This window comes from Rhipicephalus sanguineus, chromosome 1, assembly GCF_013339695.2.
Source record: "Rhipicephalus sanguineus isolate Rsan-2018 chromosome 1, BIME_Rsan_1.4, whole genome shotgun sequence".
Classification (NCBI taxonomy): domain Eukaryota; kingdom Metazoa; phylum Arthropoda; class Arachnida; order Ixodida; family Ixodidae; genus Rhipicephalus; species Rhipicephalus sanguineus.
This window is the reverse complement of record NC_051176.1, coordinates 158,383,152-158,405,377: the sequence shown is the minus strand read 5'-3', so window position 1 is coordinate 158,405,377 and position 22,226 is coordinate 158,383,152. Positions and strand designations below refer to the sequence as shown.

General features: G+C 46.2%; 1 protein-coding gene across 1 annotated transcript in view; it reads right to left on the bottom strand.

The window, feature by feature from the left end:
- The window catches only part of LOC119400896 (E3 ubiquitin-protein ligase UBR4), a gene marked incomplete at its 5' end in the record, with an annotated part of 438,348 nt that overhangs the window by 66,280 nt on the left and 349,842 nt on the right, over nucleotides 1-22,226 (bottom strand). The window contains 3 exon segments of the mRNA XM_037667804.1: nucleotides 384-607; nucleotides 9,810-10,103; nucleotides 21,457-21,747. Coding sequence (XP_037523732.1) covers nucleotides 384-607; nucleotides 9,810-10,103; nucleotides 21,457-21,747 — 809 coding nt within the window.

Here is a 22,226-nt window from a genome sequence, read left to right as displayed (position 1 = left end):
GCTGAATGCAAGTACAAGGCAGCAAAATGGCATGTAGCCAAATCAGATTTTTCAGTGCCAGAACAGATAAAATGTAGTCCAATTTTATATTTATTGCCCATTTAGCAACCCTCCACTCTAAAAAAAAAGTAGAGTATTTGGGGAGCATTTCTGCTACACAACAATAATAGTCATCCACCTCGTGCACTTTCCTCGCATTATCACCGTGGTCCCGGCACTTCCCAGTCACGAACGGTGTGCACGTTATCAGCGTGACATACTATTCTTGATAGGAAAGTGACGAGAGCTGGGTTTTTAAGAAAGGAAACGCGAGCAAGCCAGATGACGATTATTGTTGTGGCAGAAACACTCCCCAAAAGAAAAAAAATGTGATTGGTACTTACTTGGCAGGTGGTGCATACACAAGCAGGTACTGAATAGCACCCTCTACGATGCCACGGGCAACAAGAAGGTCTTTGAGTCGATTGCCATTATCATTGCGTTCAATTCCAGCACTCAGGTTGCAGAAACACTCTAGCTGGACATCATCCTCTGGTGTGTGTTCCCCATCAAAGCGAATGAAATTGAGCTGCCGCTTGAAGTGGTTGATGAGGACATCCATTTTGGCCTGAGAAGATCAACATCAAAGACAGTGTTTATTATTGTAAACAATAATACCATAATAATAAAAAAAATGATGAGGGGAGAGAGAGATGGAGGAAAGCTTTCCAACTCGTAGAATTGAGGATGCAGTGTTTTATAATGCAACAACCCTGTATTGCCAAAGAGCGACTAAGTAGTCTTCAATGCAACAGGAATGAGTAGTGATAGACGTAACATGGCTACAAACAGACCTATCGGTTGCTGTAAAGCGCATAAACAAGTCATAGAATTATATAAAAGGGGATCTCCAACAGCTTTTGAAGTAACTGTTGAATTACCTCACTATGGCAGTTTAGTGTTTCATGAATCGCTTGTCGCAAAAAATCTGTCAAGTGCAAGCAAAGCTGAAAGAATTTGATGCACGCTCCAAGCACTTTTTCTTTTCGTTTGTCCTGATGAGCGCACTGGAAACTTCATGGGGTGATAACAAAGGGGGAAAGAGCTACATCAGCATGCCTTATGACATTGAGAACTTTCTCTTCTTTTCTTTTTGTTTGAATGTGTTCGCACACATCCAGTATGACGACGAGCGTGCCACCAGCATGTGGTGGCACCCTGTGGCCGCCACGGTAACTACGTGCTATTGCTGTGTGAAAGTCTGACGGAGTATGCAAGTAACGTACTTTCTTATGAATAACCTGCACAAAATATGCAGAAAATTCGGAGTTACAGTCGGGGTGAAGATTATGCGCGAATTTTGGCGCACAAGTTGGCTTTGCGTCGCTGCTTCATGGTAATGCGAGGAAGGTGGCATCCACTGCACTACGCAGTTTTTTTTTTTTTTTTTTCACGGTTTGTCATCATAGGTGTGGATTACATGCAGGAGCGGTTTATACGTGAGAAAGTCTGATACTTGGTATGGACTGGCACTGTCCTGTGTCAACTTGAATGATGGATAAAAAGTAGCCGAATCCAGATAGTGTACTTTGAAGTGAATTCAATTAGCTGAACACCAACCGATGTCTGGCAACGCGTCTTGCTCACAAGGCGCTTAAAAAGACAAAGTGTACAATTGAAAGCGTACCAGTGGTTTTGGAAACTCAACGACATGCATTGGTAAATACTGTTGTAGAGGGCTCAGTACGAGCCAAATGACCGGCTGAGGCATGAAGTACTTGAAATGGCACAGCTGTAGGAAGGTGTAGCGGACATTACTTGTATGTTTTAGCTGTAGTACAATACAGTTGAACCCCTCAATAACGAAGGCCCTCAAGAACGAAATTCTCGAACAACGAAGAAATCTGGGTTCCCAGCGAATGTCCATAGAATTCAATGCATCTGCCCCCTCTCGACAGTGAAAAGGTTTTAAACAGCACTCCCGCAATAACGAAAGTTTCAGGTAGTAATCCACAACATTTTTTCTAAACCCATGAGCTAGTTAGGAACCCAGAGGCCCTAAAATTGCAGCACTGCTCATTCAACAAGTCGGGCACATACATTTCGGTGCGACCATTGCTGTTTAAATTCGGCTGGATGATGATGATAACAATGAGACTGACGGGATGGTAGCGGCAAGTTCAACAAGATGCTGTTGAACTCCACGACTTTTTGTGTGCTGACGCCGACCAGGTCGTGCAAGAAGAGTTCAGCGACAACGCTATCATTGAAAGTGTGTGCAAGGAATATGAGAGTGTTGACGAGAGTGAGGAAAGCAACAAAACGCAACAAAGGCAAGTAAGTTCGCGCGAAGTTCTTGATGCTTCTGAAATCATTAGCTCTTTCCTCGACGCCCACAATGATGACGAAGCTATGCAAAGCTCGTCAAACTGTGAGGCTCGAGCCGTCAAGCTCTTTCATAGCAACGTGAAAAAGAGCAAGATAAGCGACTTCCTTAAATAAATTTGGTTGTGCGAAGTAATTGGTGAGCATATTTTTCTATTTTCGCGAGAACGAAATTCTCACAATAATGAACAAAACTCACTTCCCTGGCAATTTCGTTATTGAGGAGTTTGACTGTAATTACAACATAAATGGAAAGGAATTAAAGTGAATGAAAAATCAACTAGCAGCAGGTAGGGACCGAACCTACAACCTTTGGATAACGCGTCCGATGCACTAACAATTGAGCTACAGCGGCGGTTGCTTTCCCATCCACTTTTATTGGGTATTTATGTTTCTGTAATCCTGGGAGTGTTAGCCAGAGCTGCTCGCAGCCATGACGGCGAGTATGGAACACTCTTTTGTTGCCAGGTGGCATCACGTAGGACATACAGTAGACTCTCAGTAAACGGAAATCTCTTAAACGGAACTGCTGCTTAAATGGAACAAGTGCTTCTGACAAGATTGGTTTCGTACTTGTATTCTGCACCCTTGTTCATCTCTCAGTAAATGGAACTCCTGTTAAACATATCTTCCTGGTCCCTTCAGGTTCCGTTTAATGAGAGTCTACTGTATCTTATTACGAGCTGGAAGCTGACCAATAAACCCTCGTACAGTAGAACCTCGTTGATACGTTTCCGAAAAAAAAAAGCAGAAAATAAACGTATGATCCGGGAAAACGTACGATCCGAATCCAGTAAAAATTGAGGCTGACAAGGCCATATTGAGGTGCAAGGGCAAAAAAAAAATTATTTCTCAAGAAACATGGAGGGACTTTTCGATTTTCGAACTCCTGGCATGTCGCTGGCAGCCAGAGGTCAGCCAACTAGTTCCGGGAAAATAACGTTGTGGTCACGTGTATTGAAATCCCGAGACAACCCGAATATTGCAAAATCGAACGCTGTGACAACCAGCGTAAACGTAAAGAAACGCTACCGCCATGTCAGTAGATGAAACTTTGCGCCACAAGCGTCGGTTTTTTCTGCATTGCCGCTTGGAAATATGGGGCTAGGTTTGCCGAAGAGCAGAAGTGATATTCTCGAGCATACGCATTTGGGATACGCTAACGTATGTTCGCAAGATCACGCGTGACTTGCCCCGTCCGTGAAGAAAAATCCGCCCCGCTAAAGGCTTAAAAGGAGATGCTACTCGAAGACACTTTTTCTTTAATATTCACCCTAGAGCAATGAAACTTGAGCTGCTTATAGAACTTTTTATGCTGATTTCAAATATATAATTAGTTTTCTTGCAAGTTGCATACTTTTAGTTCTGCAACATGACAAAGTGAAAAACTGAAGCATTTTGCCCCCCCCCCCCTCTTTTCAGACCTAAACTTCAATAATTTTTTACAATTGATAGTTCATAATGTTTCAAATAAAGTGCGGAATGCAAATAACTAATTAGGAAGTCCATACAAAATATGTACTAGACGTGAAAAATTTTAACGTTGGAAGTTCATATTTCTCCTACCCTAGTGAAAGTTTACATAACTTTTTTTTTATTTTATAATAAGAATATCGAAACTTAAACAAGATAATTGCATTTCTCGTACTTTGGAAAAACTTTGGGAAAAATTTCATGCAGATCTGAGCACCAGAAGTACCCGAAAAAGGAGGGGCACATTGACAAAAATGGCAAAATTTGTGTTTTGAGAAAAACGAGTTTTAAAGTCAAAATTGTATGTTTATTTATCAAAGATGTCATTGAATGCAACGAAATTTGTACACAAGAAAGAACAATCCTCCTTGTAGTGGCCACTGCCATTAAAATGCGCCAGCACCATAGGTTTGGCCCTCACGGCTCTTTCGAGCTGACTCCTCGACAAGAGATTTTTTCTTCAGCGCACGCCGACGGGCCCTTGCTTCTCCTGTTAGTTTTTGAGACATTTTTTTCTGGCGTGTGCTGTCCCGTGATGTGCCAAGAGCAACCAGATCATGAGGCGGGAGCACGCCAAGCTCTTCCAGAACACGTTCAAAACTGGAGTGCCCTCGATTAAACCAACATGTTCAGTGCTCTCATATCAGCAATCAACGAAGACTCGTCGTCCTGCGATTTTTCTTCGTCTTCGAAGAGTCCGATCTTTTTCTGGGAGGCACTAACATATTCGAATGCCGCGGCAAACTCGTCGGACGCATCGGCGTCACTGCCACTACGCCTTGCGGCAGCAGACGATCTTTTCGTGGTTTGAGTGTTCGGCTTTGATTTGCGCCGGCGTCCTCGAAATTTGTGCGTCGCGTGAAACTTCACAGGCCGGTGACCGCGCTTCCTACGGCTTTCTTCATCCATAACGGATAAGCACTCGAGAAAAGCGTTGTTCAGCTGCGCTGCTCGACGAGACACGGATCCTGCAAGTAGGCTTCACAGCACACACAGGCGCGCAGCGGCCAATGGCGGCTCCCGATCCGTACCACGTGATTTAAAGCCAGTCGCGGCGCTCGAAGAAGGCGGCAAAAGCGTGCTTCTCTTTATTATTTCTTGCGCTGCAGCAGCGCGGGAAACTGTTGTTATTTGAAGAGTGAGGCTCGGCTCTTCGCCTCATGCGGTCGACAATGGTGAGCGGCGGCGCATTATCAGCGGCAAGGTGCTCGAAGATGACACACTTTCGGCCTTTTGACAGCCACCTTGTGCTCTTTAGACGCAATTTTAAAGCATTTCCAGTTGAGTCTCGACATTGATTTTTTTTTTCAGAACAGTAGAGGTACTAATCTTAACAAAACAGGCGAAAACAAAAAATCGATAATTTTGTAGAAAACTCATGTTTTTCGACCCGCATCTCCCCTTAACAAGCTCCACTCTTCACAGTGCACGTAACAATCGTGGTACAACACAATATGCGAAATCTTGCGAAAGTGATAAGTGTCCCCGAAAGCGACAGCTGTTCGTGGCAATCGCATACTACGTTGCATACTCGCGCTGATCAGTTTGCGTTCTGTCTTAACTTCAGACACGAGCTATGTTCGCTGCGACTCGTAATCGCACCATCTCGCACGGCGGAACGGGCTTTAAAAGATAACGCCCGGCGTAATGGCAACCGAAGGTGAAGTCCCCAAGCACACGCACTTTGATCTGTCGAGTCCTCAAAAAGATGGCGGCGAGCGCGCATCGTCTCGTTTTGGCGTCTGATAACCAAAAACTTTCCAGATATCTTCCAGAACAAATCTTTTCTGGCAGCTTCTGACGACCCGCTGGTAGGCAGAATTGCCCAGCCAGAGAAATACGCCGACTGGAATTGCGCCGGGCGCAGCAACCCAAAAACGAATGCGCTCCGGGAGAAAAGTGTGGGGGAAATTATCGGCCATATTCACTGGGCACAATGGCGGCGTTGCTATGGTTACGGGTCGCGCCGTGTTGTGCAGCGGTGGCGATGCGGCGGCGGCATGTGCGTTTCCGCGGCAAGCCGTTTGAAGATTTTGACGGCCAGCGTCGCCGCCTGCCTTCGGGTCGGTGTGTGGTTGACAGGGCGGCGATCGAGCAATTCGGAGAAGACACAGAGGGGACAATCGAGCAATTCGGAAGAGACGCGGAGGGGACAATTGTGCAAAGCAGAGAAAGCGCAGAGGGGGGGAAAGGCACTGCGAAGAAGCTGCCGTCGCCGCGCGGCGGCTGTCTGCCACTTCTCGCTTCACAAGTACACGAGAGGGCCTTTTTTGCGCGCCTGAATGGGAGTTTCTGAGTACAAAACGTATCATACGACCGCAGTTTTCCGCGGTGCTGAACGTTGCTGCCGAATAATCGTATTTTCCGGGAACGTATTAACCGGAACGTATTACACACAGCTGTATTGGGTTATTTTTAATTTTCGCGATTTCGAGCGTAGGAGCCGGGAAATCGTAGTAAGCGGGAACGTATCAACGAGGTTCTACTGTATTACCTAAGGCCGGGTCTTCAGGAAAGAGATCCTCGCTAAATGAACAAAAGAGGGGGGGGGGGGGATCGGCCGAGGGCTCAACAAAAGTTTGACAAAAGAAACGCGCCCTCGGTCAATGGCTGTGTTTCGGCTGTGTTCGGAACAAAGTTGCTAATTCCCTGCTGCATGCAGTGCAACAATATGCAACAATATTGATGCAAACGAAGGTAGTTCTTGGTAAAGATAGTTGGCAGCAGTTGTTACAGTTGGCTACAGTTGGCAGCACTGTTGCTCCGTTGATGTGGATACGCCGCCCATGCAGTGTGTGGAAGTGCACGGGGCTCTTGTTTCTATATCGTGATTCTATGCGCCGTAGCTCTAGAAAACGTCTCAAATTCCACAAGGAGGTTTTGTTCGGTTCCACAATGCCACACATATTGCACATTCATTACTTTCATTACTACCCTGGCAACGCAGAACATGGCCGAGAATGGTTTGTCAGGTATCAGACCAGCAAAGTGCCTTCTGATGGTGTGCAGCAAGCAGTTCTACCGTGGTAAGTTTAAGTGATAACGTAGTTCAGCGCAAAAAACAGGCAACAGACGAGTAAGAGGACAAGGACACAGCGCATTCTTCCAACTAAAGTTTATTGGATTGGAACGCGTGTATATATACACACAGGGAAAGCAAGAAAAGATAAAAGAAAAAAGAAAAAAACCAATAAACCAATCCAATAAACTTTAGTTGGAAGAATGCGCTGTGTCCTTGTCCTCTTACTCGTCTGTTGCCTGTTTTTTGCGCTGAACTACGTTATGACTGACTCGTTCCAACTCGCCCAACAAGCAACGTTGCTAGGTTTAAGTGTTCCATAGCCTGTCATAGCTTCACGTGACCGTCTGCCTGACTTGCACCATCCGGACATGGAACGTCCAGGTGACGTGGGAGGTTCCATTTCTGGGCAGCCCTCGCGGACCTATCACAAGTGCAGGAGTCATTTAGCGACAAATACAATGCCGTGGTAACTTTATGGTGTCGCTACGTTACAATTTTAGATTTTGAAGGGCAGAAAATCGCATTTCTTGATTTTACAAACTTCCCAATTTAATGAAATAATTCGGGCGTACTCATCACTTCATTATATTGAGTTTCAACTGTAGTTTGAGCTGGTGAAGGTGATAGCAGCAGCATCACACTCCTGTGGGTGACACCCAATTTTTACATGACAAGCTGCAATGACAGATAGGTACAACAGCTTCATTTTACCCTTATTGTAACAGTGAATTATTAGGTCAGTGTGTCTTACAGCTTCACATATGATGTATGGCCAGTGTCAACAGGACTTTGCCGATGCAGCATTAAGTCGTCATCAGATCCTACGTACAGCAAAAATAATTTTTTTTGTATGTTATTGAATTTGCTTTTTTTTATACTGCTGCACTGTTCTAATGTTCTTGCAGCCCTCTGTGTGCAAGAAGAAATCCTTCTGCCACTATACTTTGCATAAAAGGTAGAATTGCAAATAAACGAAGTTTTGATTAAACAAAATAAAGTGCCGATTTCACCAGCTTCATTACATTAATGTTTAACTATACAGCACTCCCAGATTGAAACAGGACGATTTAGGGCTTAGTAAGTAATCCCCATACTTTCGTCTCCACTGTCTTCAGTTCGGGTCATATGAATGCGTAGATCAGAGTCAGCATTATCTTTAGAGACCAGATTCGTCGCGACATGACGTGGTTATCTCAAGCAATTGCAAATACCAGTTGTTACACTGAGAAATTTGATGTCTCATTTGAATCCGTGAGTACTGTACATCTTATTCTGGATCAGAAATGCACAACAGAGTACAGTGAAGCTTCGTTGATACGTACCTGCCAGGAACGTGGCATAACTATGCACCAAATGGTAGTAAGCGTTACCAACCAAGTACACATTTGCATCTCCTGGCATACACCGTTGCTGTCAGCAAAGAAATAAATACAGTGCCACAGCAAATATTGCCTAAAGCACCCACCGCAAAGCCTTTTCTTTCTCTGCCAAAGTGGAGAAAAGATTTTGGCACTCTCGCACGACCGTCCCATAGCGCGTGGGGGAGAAGTAGCATTTCGAAACTATTACAGGGTCCAGAATACGCAGTGACCAAAATAGTGACCAAACAAACAGTGTCCACTTTCCGCGATATATGCGTATGCGTCTGTACCGTGATATGGTACTAAACGAAAACTGACACAGTTCTAGTGAACTGAGACTTTCAGAAGGCTCCAACCAAAAAATGGGTTTATTTCCGGATGTCCACGGAATTAGCTCGATTCCTTCTTCAGGGAGAATCCTCCTTCAGGGCTGTCACTACCCCTGAAGACGGAATAAAGTTGATTTCGAAACGTTGGGAAATAAACCCCCTTTTTTGGTTGGAGCCTTTTGAAAGTCTTAATTAACCAAACAGACAGGCAACTCTGTCAAAACGTTCAGCTTGAAGTTCCAATGAAACGCAGTACGGTCGTGTGGAACCGATCGTCTCCTGGCTAGTTGCGTGCAGCAAGTCGCCTACTCGGCTCGCGTCGTCACTACCGGGCCACGTACCACACGCACGCATTTGTCGTGGGAATGTTCTTCGTACCCACTTCGCTCTTGACAGTGCACAAATGCGGCGGGTAGCTTGTTCGGTTAACACGGCGATGACAAGCTTCCTGCAGTCAATGTGCACTCCGTGGCGCTCTAGCGGTCCTGGCAGCGGACGGAGGCGCATTTGGGTGGTTGCTTAATAAAAGCGTGCAGCATGGTTACAACAGCACTACGCTTGCTGTATTGTACGCGTGTGTTTAACGTGATAGCACCAATACAGTGAGGTTTCTTGGTGCCTGCGACCCACAATGCTTAACTCCGTAACAGCGATCTGCTTTCGTTTCTGCAAAGCGGTGTGTGCTTGAACATGGTCTTGCACAATGAGGCGGCAGTGATCCGCGGCCCAGTGTGTTCAGGTTGTCACCTATTAAAAGCGTGCAGTAGGCTTAAAGTACCGCTGCGCCGCACGCGTGCTCGAGCAGATAGCTGAAGATGCTTATTATAAGGTTGTCAGCGATAAGTCATGCTGGCACGTTCGACGGTGGCCGCCGCCTCGCCTTCGTTCTTTCCCAATGCTTACTCACAAAGGCGTCGCCACAATCGCGCGAAAGTCGGAATTGGTGATCAACCGTTCTCTGCACTTCTCGAAAAGACTGAAACCTTTGGCGGCACAGTGTGGTGTTGGGAAGTTAAGCGGCGCAGTAAAATTTTATGGTGTAAAATGTTATCGCCGTACGCAGGGTACACAGTAACCAGTAGGCACATGACGAACCACTACGGCTTAAGCGGTCGACAAATGCATTAGGCTCTATGAGACTGTCAGGGATTCGTCGCAACTACGCTTTAACCACTGGTATGTTTAAAGCGGGTATGTGTTAACGAGGTTTGACTGGCATAAAAGTTAGCTTTTGTATGTGAAGAAGATAAGATGACGCACCTCGTCAGTGAGGGTTAAGAAGGGCACAACACGCATGAGCAGCTGCAAAAGACGGGGACTAGGCCGCCCAGTGCCCACTTGGGCCAGAAGGAAGGTGATGTCATCCTGTGTAACACCTTCAGGAAGCTGAGGAGGCACATGGGCAGCTCCCTCAGCCAGTACGGCCTCCAGTGTCGCCAGAAGCTGCTCTGCAAGAGCGGCCTCCTGTGCTCCCAGTAGTAGCCGCAGTGCTCCCAAGAGGCGAGCAACAGCATGCAACGACGGCTCCAGAAGATGCAGACGGTTGCTCCGAACCTGTCGAGCCAGGAGGATGCACATCTTAACAAGGCAGGCACAATGTTTGCATAAGGTTTACTTATGTTACACCATAATGTGAAGTAGGACAGACAGCAGTGCCAAAACAACTGTAAGCACTATTTACAAATTACTTCTCCTCGATATCAATACACCAAATCATCCAACACAATGCTCACTGCACATGCGCGTGCCACTTGTTTCCCACTGTGCACTGCCTGTTTAGCAGGGACTGCACAGCCTTGCACTAGTCTGCCGGCAGCTGTGCCATGCTTGATTCATTCACCTTGGTTGATTTACAGAGTAAATTAATATATATCAACATTCAGCAAATTTTTATTTAACAACTAGGGGTGTGCGAATATTCGAAATTTCGAATATTTTTCTAATAGTGTTTGCTATTCGATTTGATTCGCACTGGAATTTTACTATTCGAACTTCCCAAAAACAAATACAGCCAACGTCCAATTAAAAGTGACCCCTTCAGATTTTCTATATGCTTCACCTCATTACACTCTCGTATTGCGGCAAAGCTGCCTTTCAAGCTCCTTTACGGTCGAACTTAGCCAAGACAGTCAACGTACGATTGGAAATAGTCCCTAGATTTTCAATATGCTTCACCTGATTACACTCTTGTATTGCGACAAAGTTGCCTTTCAAGCTCCGTTGCGGTCAAACTTAGCCAAGACAGTCAACGTCTGATTATAAGTGACCCCTTCAAATTTTCAATATGCTTCACCTCATTACATTCTCGTATTGCGGCAAAGCTGCCTTTCAAGCTCCGTTACGGTTGAACTTTGCTAAGAAACGTCTGATTGCAAGCGGTCCCTAGATTTTCAATATGGTTCACCTCATCGCACCCCGGTATTGCGGCAAAGCTGCCTTTCAAGCTCCGCTACGGTCGCCAATGTATCAACTCACGAAAACGCTGGTTCCAACTTAGAAATGAAAGATGTGGCAGAGGTGGGGGCTCAATTAAAGCTGTTTTGGACCTGAAATTTGGGCAGAAGTCCGAAAAATCGGAAGCCGAAGCTTTTTAGCATCCAAAATTTCAGATGTTCTTATATATATCGATGTCTACGAGCCAGATTTGGAACGGACTTGAAGGGAGCACACCCTTGTCTGCCACATCAGTTGGGCTTCCACAGAAGCTGAAAGAGGAGGAGAGGCTGAGGAAATGGCATTTTGCCTAGCACGCGTAAAGTGTTGTCGGCAACTCTTTGGCTGCACCAAATCATGTCCATAAATACAATTCAGCCTCTACATTGCCTCATTCTTGATAAGACAACTGTGAAACACCACCCCGCCAGCGCTTCATCAACCTAGCGAAAAGAAACACTTTCATGTTGCTATCTCATAAGAATATGCTTAGGAATCCTTTCTCACTTCGAAGTATTCAAAAAATATTCTAGAAATATTCGAGAAATATTCGAAAAATATTCGATTCGATTCGCACTCACACTCCAATATTCGAATTCGCTTCGCACCCAAAATTTTGCTATTCGCACCGCTCTATTAACAACTACACAGGCAGTGACCTGAATTTTTATTCTAGCAGTTCTGAAGATTCTACATTATACTGCCCTGTTTTCAATCAAATTTCCCTGAAAGATCACATTTCTTTACTCTGTATAGACTAATGAGCCTTTTTCATAAGAAGCGGCTCTAGCGCTTCAGCACAGAAACTCATTCCATGAACTCAATGTAACATTAGCGTCTGAACGAGCATTATATTATATTATATATTGAATGGAAGAATTTTGCTCTGGAGGAATACACCCGCAGTAGTATCTCCTTGCAATGGTAAGCCACTTTCTTGCACAATATACGCGTGGTTGATATCGCAAGTCGAACGCATGTGGCAGTTTTATACATTGTCTCATTATCGTGTGATGACAGGCACTGGCCCATTCCAAATCATGGTTGCGGCATCAATAGGTGCGCGGTGCTGTCAGCAATCTTCGCACTGCATTGCACTTCCTTGCGAGGTAGTCCTTGGAAGGGTTCTGCTTTGTGAGTGGATTATTGCCAACAAGGCTTCCTTGGTGATAGGGTTCCAAATAGCATGATTGACACTGGAATCGAGGTTCTGCTGGTAGATATAAATGTCAACAGGCTCCTTGTCCGATGTCTCTTTCATGCCTGGTGACACCAAGTAGTTGAGAAAAGTAGCTCAGAATTGTTGGTACATAACGTAAGTGGAATAGGGCACACTTAGACAGGGACAGAGTAAGCAACATAACACAAGCGCGAACTACCCAACAAATGTTTATTTGGAAACAGCAGAGAAAGACCTATGCCTAGTAGAACTGTAGAACTGCACTGCGGCACGTGTGGGTGTCAGCCTGAATTTGATGAAGTTGATGCGATTGCCAAGAATAAAGAAAAAGTAGTCCGTGAGATTTGTTGGGTAGTTAGCGCTTGTGTCGTGTTGCCTACTTTGTCCCTGTCTAAGTGTGCACTTCTCCACTCACACCAAGTAGTTGTCATGGCGACAGGTGTGAGTTGTTCCCACCAATATGAGATCCCTCAGGGACGTCTTTGCTGATATACTGTCGAGCATGGCCTCAAAGCTGGCCTCGCATGGCCTCACAACCAACGTCGCCGACACTGACAGCGCATTTTCTGCCACATGGGTTCTTCAACGCTGTCGTGTTGACAAATAAAAGGAAGGCACGGCACAGCACTAAGTGGCTGAGTTCATGGGGCATGAGCTGTGGAGGTGCCACGCCGCCTTTCTCCTCACTCCAAGTTTGTTTAGATGCTTCCTGGCCCACAGTTTATTGTTCTCATTGTAACTGAACTTATCAAAATGCCCAGCCATTATTCTTGGGCAGCTCTGACAGACACTCCATGTAAAACATTCTGGATCTAGAGAAACAGTTCATAGTAGCTAAAAGAGTACTTTAAATTAGGGGTGTGCGAATATTCGAACTTTTGAATATCTTTTTAATAGTGTCTGCTATTAGATTCAATTCGAACCGGAATTTTACTATTCGAACTATTCAAACCTCCGGAAAATAAATATAACGATGATAAATCGGCGTGCAGCGTGCTTGGTCATGCGTTTTGGGATGCCGACGTATGAAGCTGCTAGCTGCATCCACCAGTGCGATGAACTTGGCCGGGGATTCTGCTGCCGATGCGTCAAGTGCCCATTCACGATTCCGAGGAGCCAGCGGGCGATGCGATTCGTTGCTTGCGACAAAGCACATTGCAGCTTCTTCGCTTTTGGGAAAAAGCGGCAACTTGTGCGAGTTAGGCCAAGCCACGACTTCGAGCAATAAGCTTGGTTGAGATGTGCGCCGCGGTGCCCAATGTTTCAAAGTACGTCATGCTCGATTGTGAGTACAAAGAGTCCTCGAGCGATGGTCTTCATCACGAGGTCCGAAGTGCTGATAAACAGATACTCTAGCCGCGGGCCCCATGAGTCGGTCTGCGATGTTCGCAACGAGCGTGGCGCACTATCGTAATCTGATGATTGAGCTTCCGCTTGCAGCTGCCAAAATAAAGCGTAATTATATTCTAAGGGATCGTTGACCTATGAACACAGAACGAGTGAATGTGTCACTAAGTAGCACGATTGTCGACAACCTTGACCTCTCGATGCGCAAGCAGCAGACGACGCTCTCCCGGAGCGAGCATCGGACCAATGGCGAGGCATGCTGAAGCAACATCGCGGACGCAGCCAATAGGAGACCTCAAAGCGAACTTTAAGCATTTGCTTTTTGTGCGCTTGTTTCTGGATGGAGGACATAGCTGAGGCGGTAAATTTGAGGACTGAGAAGTGCTCTTTCCGACGAGCCCAAAATGGCGGCGCGCGGTTGCGCCATTGCGGAACTATAATGTTTTTGGAATATAATTTCGAATATGCTTAGGAATCCTCTGCAACTTTTTTTCTGTAATTTCAGCTCAAAGTATTTGAAATATATTCGAGAAATATCAAAAAATTATTCGATTCGATTCACACTCAAACTTTATTATTCGAATTCGCTTTGCACTCAAAATTTTACTATTCGCACAGCTCTACTTTAAATGGTACTGCTTTACATGAGCTCAACTGTAGTCCAAACAAATATGTAAGAGTAAGCAGTAACATGAACTAGCATCACTTTGCAGGGGTTAAAAAAAAAAGAGCATATCACTAAAGGCAAAATGATGCTCGTATATAAAGGTTATTTCAAAAATTTATTTTTAGAAATTACAATATATCCATCTGGTCACTACACCTCAATTCACTATAATCCGTACAGAATTGCACAGAATTTTTAATTCGCTAAAAACTATTATTTTCACTCTACTGCCGCTAATATGAAGCTCTTACCCATGCTTTAATCCTTGAAATTACAATGAAATACTGCTCTCATTAGTTTACTATATAAATTACTTTACAGTAAAAACGAAAGAAGGGGAACGGATCGTGGGATTGTTTGTTAGACACCACCTGATGAAGCCAAAGAATACATAGGACACATTATTTGTAGTACAGTTGAAACCCGCAATAACGAAATCGGCGGGGAAAGCACAAAATTTCTCTCTTGCATGGAAAAGACATGGAATTTACAAAAAACACATTTTATTTACAGTCAGTTAGTTTGCTTTGGCGGGCCTTACCATGCAGCAATTTCATGTCTCTCGATCGGGAATCTCGTTTGCCACGGCACAAAGTTCGCCCCATGCACTGGTCAGTGACGGCGGCACTGCGCTGTCACCAGTACCGTCATCAAGTGCGCCTACAGGCGAACGTTCTTGCGGCTCCGCTGGATCAGCGCGGTTCAGCGCAGAATCATTGACAGCGAGCTGCACGCAACGACGAATTCTGCGGCGATGTCCTTTTTTTTCTGCCCAGGGGTGGAAGCGCGCTTTAGTGTTTTGGAGCAGCTCAGGGAGCAGAAATAATGCTGTTTTGGAGCAGCTTTGGAGCACCAAAATGTGTGTTTTGGAGCAATGCAAGTTTGTTTTGGAGCAGAATTGTAGGGTCAAAACATTCCAACGATTTTAGAAAACATTCAACACTGATGAACCAACCATACTTAACACAAATGATATATATATATATATATATATATATATATATACACGCGCGCACGCTACGTGTTATCATTAAAACATCACAGCTGTGATAGAGCAATGACTCAGGAAAACGAGATAAGCGATGTTTTGAATAGCTACACTTGACTAGACTGACAAATGAAAAACGTTCATGGTAATGAACGTTTTTCAGCAGCGGCGTTTTCGCGGCGCGTTTGCCGGGTTGCTACATTTTCGTCAAAGGCCCATGCCGGCTTCAAAAATTTCCTTCGAAATGCGCGGAGGTCAGCGCCGTCTGGAGGCATTGGAAGAAACCAAACAAACACGCGTCTGTACCCTAAATTCCGCTTGTCGGACGAGCAGGCGATGCGCAGCGCGAGGCGCTTTCTTTTCTACTTCGAGTAGGAAGACGCGGCGCCGCGATTTTGAGATGGTGTTCGTCAAAATGACACGCGTGACCCTCCAACCACACTCACAGATGTAGAGGGAGTACTGCGAGGGTAGAGCGACTGTATTACTCTCGCCAGAGTTCTTTAACGCCGTGAGGGAGTAGTGGAGAGTTAGCCGTGGAACTTGCTCTTTGCTTGAAGGCAGAGTAAAAGAGACCGCGAACTCTCTTGTACTCAGATAGAGTTCCCAATCCATGGAACTCCCGCCCCGACGTAGCGTGAACAGGGTCGGGAACTGCCGCCTAAGCAGACGGAGTACAAACTAGCGCTAGCTTCTGGCCGACGCCGCACAGCGATATATAACTGTCTCTTAACCATAATCCTCTGAGCGTAGACGCCACAGATGTCACTTTATTGTGCAAGTTAATAGGATAGCTTTCAGTAATAACAAAAGAAAGTGTTTGTGATCGTAAACCTTTGGTTTCTGAAACGCCAACAGAGGCATGCTTCGAAGCCTCGAACATCGGCAACTTCTAATGCATCGCCAACTTAGTTTACGACACAAACTAATTGCCACTGGAATAAGGTAGACACTAAAGCATTATTGCAATAATAGAAGAGTCGTGAGAGAAGAAAAAAAACGACCGGCAGGAGGAATCGAACCTGCCACCATAAGATTCTCAAGCCGAGGTCTCTACCACTACGCCACGCCCCAATGCAGCACTCTTGCCGTAAAAAGGCTAGTCAACACAGAGCTCACCGCTCGACTTCATCTTTACGGGTCGCATACTGAAGATAGACGCGATCTTCCTTTTCAAATAAAATTGGCGTCTTCATAACACACAAAACAGCTGACGACCACGAATGACATTCAATAACCTGTATTTTGTCGCGCTATCGACGATACACCCGCACAGCGCCCGTGTCAGTATACCGATTTGCATCTGAATCGATAGGTGCAACTACATACATAACCGATCGCCAAACACCAAATTGAACGTGCAAGAAAGTATGCCATCATGTTAGTTCAACAAGGCGTACTAATTGACAAGTCTGTGTCTGCGAAGTGCCGGCGAGTGCGCCCGGCGGCTTTCGGTGGCTGCCGGGGTGCGTTTGCTGAAAGCGGCGTCGTAACGATGCCCATCGCTTCTTGTACGAACACCGTACTCAAGAAAAAATGGTTCATTCAGGTTAACCGATACTAAAGCTCTACTGTACACTCATTTTTACACGTCGGAATTGCGTATCCTTAAACCCAGAAGAGCCGACAGCATGTACACACGGACTCGGCAGGTGCGCTAGGCCTACCTTCGCTGGGAGTCGTACGGGTCATATTGAGTGCGACCGATCTCGGCGCAAGTGGCTGACGAAGGTTGAAGAATGCGCATTTTATCGTCGAAAGCTTTGAATGCATTAAAATGCAACCGAGGTTGAGCGAAAGTGCGAGAATAGCCAGAGATGCGCTTGCATTGTGGTGATGTTGACCGTCGTTGATTTTCTGGGGGGGGGGGGGGGGAGTGATTCTTGATAATAATAAAAAAACAGGAAGTGAAGAAAATTGAGAGCCCCGCAATTGTCTATCTCAGGGGATGACACCTCAGCAGTAGCTCTCAGGGGGATGGGATAAGGAGGGATTAAAAGAGTAAAAGGAAAGAGTAGGGGGGTGGGGGATCCTGTCAGTGAAGTTCATGGACGGGGCACGATGAGCAGGTGCACGAGGACATCACGGAAAGGCGAGCCTTAATCGGTGAGAGGTGCTCGGCTTGGCTGACGTGGGAATCGTCACGGCACGACGATCGGCCAGAGGCACGGACATCACAGAGAGTCGAAACTCAATCCGAGAGAGGTGCTGGGCGTAGCGGACGACGCAACCGTTCGCAGCGGCACGACGATCGGCGAGAGGCCGAGAAAACTCGGCATCGTGGACGACGCGACCACCACGCATGAAATCCACCGAGAGAATCCCCCGTTGATTTTCTGGCGTGCGTGCCGCGCCTGCCGCAGCACCGCATGTCCGAGCGGACGCCAGATCGTAACGTCGTAAAGTATTCATCAGCCAGCCCTGGTAAAAGATCGCCGCAAGTGTATTTGTAAGCGCGTGACTACAACTCTCAGATTTGGGCATGAGCGGCTGTACGGCATTGAGCCGATATCATAGAGTCCCAGCTGATATTTGGAATTTACGAATGAAAACAGTGTTGAATATTATGCTGTTTTATAGTAAAAGATCGATGTGCCAACAGTATCACAATAGATCATTAGATATTTACACGTGTTCCATGCATATTTGCTGTGTAAATACGCACAGCAGAACTGTTGCCACTGGCACTGGAAGGGGGGCCAGACATCATGGATATATATACCGGTTACCGGGTGTATAGTTGTGTGCAGCGCAAGTAGTGCATATGTTCAGTCTTGCTGTGTTGTGTATGAATGAGTGTGCGGATGTGAGTTGTGTATATATGTGTGAGGTAAGCTTGAAGTATTTCAGCCAGGTTCACTGTTGCATTGTAGAAAACGTAGGAAGGATTTCTTTTTTTTCCCTTTTTTTTTAAACGTTAGTCCTAGCAGCAAGAGTGATTCTACCCTTGGAGGGAGTTCATGCACTCAAGCCCAACCAGCATTGTAAAACTCTGCGAGGGAGTAGGGCAATTCCAGCCGAGAGTCTATGTACTCCATTTCAAAAGCGTGACTTTACTCCGGCGAGGGATCTTGTTCACTCTGGTTCAGCCAGAGTACCACAACTCTGTCGAGACAGCATGCCTACTCTGTGCAGCAGAGAGTTCCCAGCACTCCTTAGAAGGGAGTGAAATATGGGACAAGCGTTTACTCTCGCAAAGAGAGTTGCTAGCACTCTCTTGCCGCTGTGAGTGCATGCGTCAGTCGCGCATGAAATCAAGCAATTCGGGGCGCAACGGCACGACTTCACGAAGGCGTTCGTCAAAAAACACGCGCGTCCCTCGGCGCGCGCAAATCACGCCAAAAATTGCGCCTCGCGCTTCCACCTTTTCTCTTCAAGTTCCCTTTCAAGATTTGTCAATTATTGGTGTCGGTTATATGCACGCAAATATGGTACTTGAGGTGCGATGATACTAGATGTCGCAAGCGCACAATTTGTATCCCGTGGTTCTGTTTTCGTACTACCTCACATTCGTGTTGTGAGTAATAAACGTTCGAAGCATAGGCGTGCGCACAGGGGGGGGGGGGGAGGGGGGGAGGGGCGCCCCCCCTAATCACCCAAGAGGGGGGGCGCAAAATCTGCCCCGTACATTGACCCTTCTAGTCACCTAAGAGGGGGGGGGGGGTGCAAAATCTGCCGCATACATTGACTTAGTAGGGCGGGGGGGGGGGGGGCGCTGCGATGAACCTTTGCCCCCCTGATGGGGAACCCTGCGCACGCCTGTGCTTCCAAGTGTCTATCTTGTTCTTTTTTGTATATTTCTTCACTCGCCACCTCATGTACCAAACTACACACAGCAACGGCGGCGAGCGGCATGTCATGTGCTGCGGATGGTATACGAGCTACAGCGTACTCGACCACGAGCCCAGCGCCGGTTCTGACGAGCCAAAATCGAACAACGCGACCGCTCGCACTGGCGAGACTAAGGTCGTCGCTGCACGAGCGTGTTTACATGCTGCATTTATAAGGTCTAAGGGCTTGTGTGCAATGCAAAAAATTCTGCACATGGAGAGGCACGCTCTCACTAAAAAAAAAAAATGAGTTTCGGAAATGGTCCAACCGACTTACATAAACCGAAGCTCTGTGAGTGGTTTCGAGGTTGGTAGTGGCTTCATTGGCCGCAAACGGATAAAACAAATTTTTCTTTCTCATGCAGACTTACGACACAAAATCCATATTACACACTCAGCTCTACAGCAGTTTCCTTAATGCAAAGTTTCTAAATAATGGTCGCGCGTATACGTCCGCGGCAGCTGCTCGCATTATCCTCATGGCCTCCCATCAAATTAAATATTCGCAGCAAATAGAACCTTTTCGACATTATGAAGCGTCAACGCGCGCGCACTTACTTTTATTCATGTTCGCAATCCCAGGCCACGATGACACAAACCGCCTCGAGCGCGTAGCGCGCCAAAAAGCTCCGTTGCCGCCGGCGTCACAATCGAAATATGGCCGCACCAACTCACTTTCTTGTAGCTAGCTCCTGTAGGCTCGCTAGCTTTTTTGCGCCTTCGACAACGTCACGAGAGCGCGCCAAGTGATGTGATGATGATATAAGCTCGCATAGGCGCGCCATGACACGGATGACAGCGGCACATGAAGGCACCAAACTATACCCTCGGTGATCGGTTCCGGCGGCGCACCGGAGCCCATCGAGGAGGCCGTGCACCAAACACCGCTTGGGAGCAGTTTCGGCGCAATAATGCATTTTGGAGCAGGATGGCGCAGCAGAAGAGCATTGGCGCAGCGCGGCGCAAATGGCGCAGAGCTTCCACCCCTGTCTGCCCTTTTTCAACTCACTGATGATTGCAGCCTTATCTTCCAGCGTGATGAACTTCCGCTTTTTTGTTGGAGGCGGCATCTTCGCAGGTAGCGAAATCGAACGAAGCAATCGCAACACAGTTCATGTTGCACCAAGCGACCAAGCAAACGCTCGAAAAATGGCTACACACATTCGACCATGTGTGTGCAAAGCCAACAAAGCCAAGCACAGAGCCAAGCCAACGAAGAAAACTCCATGAGGAATGTGGATTTGGCTACGTAGCCCACGATAACGAGCAGGTGTTTCGGCAAGCTACCATCATCATCGTCGCCAGCTTTATGTTTTTTTGTAAACAGTGATGGCGGCGGCTTCTCAAGCACGCTGTAGCGAGAGATTTGCACAATTGAAGTGTAGCATGAATGCACTTCAGCAGTTTTTGAATGTAGTTAACGTTGCAAGAGTAGATTATTTGCGCAATCGTGTTTCAAAAATTTCGTTAATGAGAGACTGCGGTACGAATATTTTTCGTAGTCGCGAGTTATGAAATGCATTGACTCCTATGGGCGTTCACTGGTGCTCCGAAAATATTTCGTTGCGGTGAGAATTTCGTTCCCTCGGGATTTCGTTTTCGCGGGTTTCGACTGTATTTAGCTGCTGTGTAGTAATTACAACATAAATGGAAAGGAATTAAGTGGACGAAAAAACAACTTGCCAATGATAGAGACTGTCACCTGGAAATCCACACTCACCGCAATGGCTATGAGAGGCGCTGCCTAACACTTCTGTGATTACGCACACAGAAATACCCAATAAAGTGGACAAGGGAATGACTGCCGCCAGAGCTCAATCGGTAGGGTGTTGGATGAGTTATTTAAAGGTTGTAGGTTTGGTCCCTACCGACAGCAAGTTTTTTTGTACATTTTTAATTACTTTCCATTCATGTTGCGATTGCCACACTACAGTTAAAAACTGCAAATAATGTCCCCTATGCCTTCCTTGGCTTCATTATCAGTTGGCTTAATTAGTTTTACAGTGCACTTGAAAAACAATCTCACTAGCTCAGTCTCATTATAGCAAAGCCATGTCAATGCAACATGGCACAAGAGATCATGTGGGCATAGGTGCCCTATTCATCGATGTGAGGTGTTGGCAGCAAACCAAAGGAGACCAAATTCAGCAGCTGACAAGTGTTTGCACTCTCCACAAGAGAAAAAGGAAGCAAGCAGACAGATACAATATTTACTGTAATGTCAACTTGAAGCTTCAATGAAATGATATAAGAATTGCAAGCAGTAAGCGTAACAAAATGGTAGAATGAGCCAACACAGTCAAATAGATTTGCTGGCTTCCCACCGTGCATCGGTCATATCACAGGATCACAATCTTTTTTGCCAGGAATAATAAACCCCTCAACAGTGATAGTCCAAGTCAGCATAACTGTACTAGTTATCCATCACTGCCACAAATTATATGCAATAACAAGCTACAAACCTTTACACAGAGGCCAAATAGCTTGAGAAGGACAGTGAGCAATGGCCGCCCACGTGATAGGTCATCAATGGCAGCAAGGCGCTCGAGCATGGCCTCAAGGCCTCCGCAAGTGCCCATGACACGTGCTAGCCTGTACACATGTTCCTCATCCACCTGAGGGCCACCAGCCTTTGCCTCCAGAGATTCCACGAATTCTTCTGTTGCATCTCCTAACAGCCCCCGCATACGGTATACCACTCGCATTGCCTCTGACTCGCCATTCTCGGGACACCAGACCTTGCGGTAGACTTCCTGTACAAGTGGTGAATGCACCATACAGGTATCCCATGTTTAGTAAAGAGACACTATTTAAATGCAGTTAAGGAACACACACACGAAGTGGAGCTTATCCATAAGGCGAGCTGGTTCATTTTCACCACATTGGCATATGCCAGAACATACATAAATGGGAAAGAATAGCAAGGTAAGCGTTGCATTATGGCAGACTGACTAACCCCAATACCACTAATATGAAAGGCAGCAGAAAGCAACAACACTACAATGTTCACATTCAGGCAGCCTCCTTCTCAAAATGCACGAACACAAAAAAGTGCTCCATAGGGAGAAAAACAAACAGAACATTTAACATTCAGCATAGGCAACACTACAGACAAGGAAACGGTCTAATACTTTAGAGCAGCTCTGAGAGAAGCAAAAGTACCTCTTCATGGCCCCAGGCTTTGCTCTATATCGCCGTGGAGTTTACTGCAAAGTTTACTTGAGAAAAATCT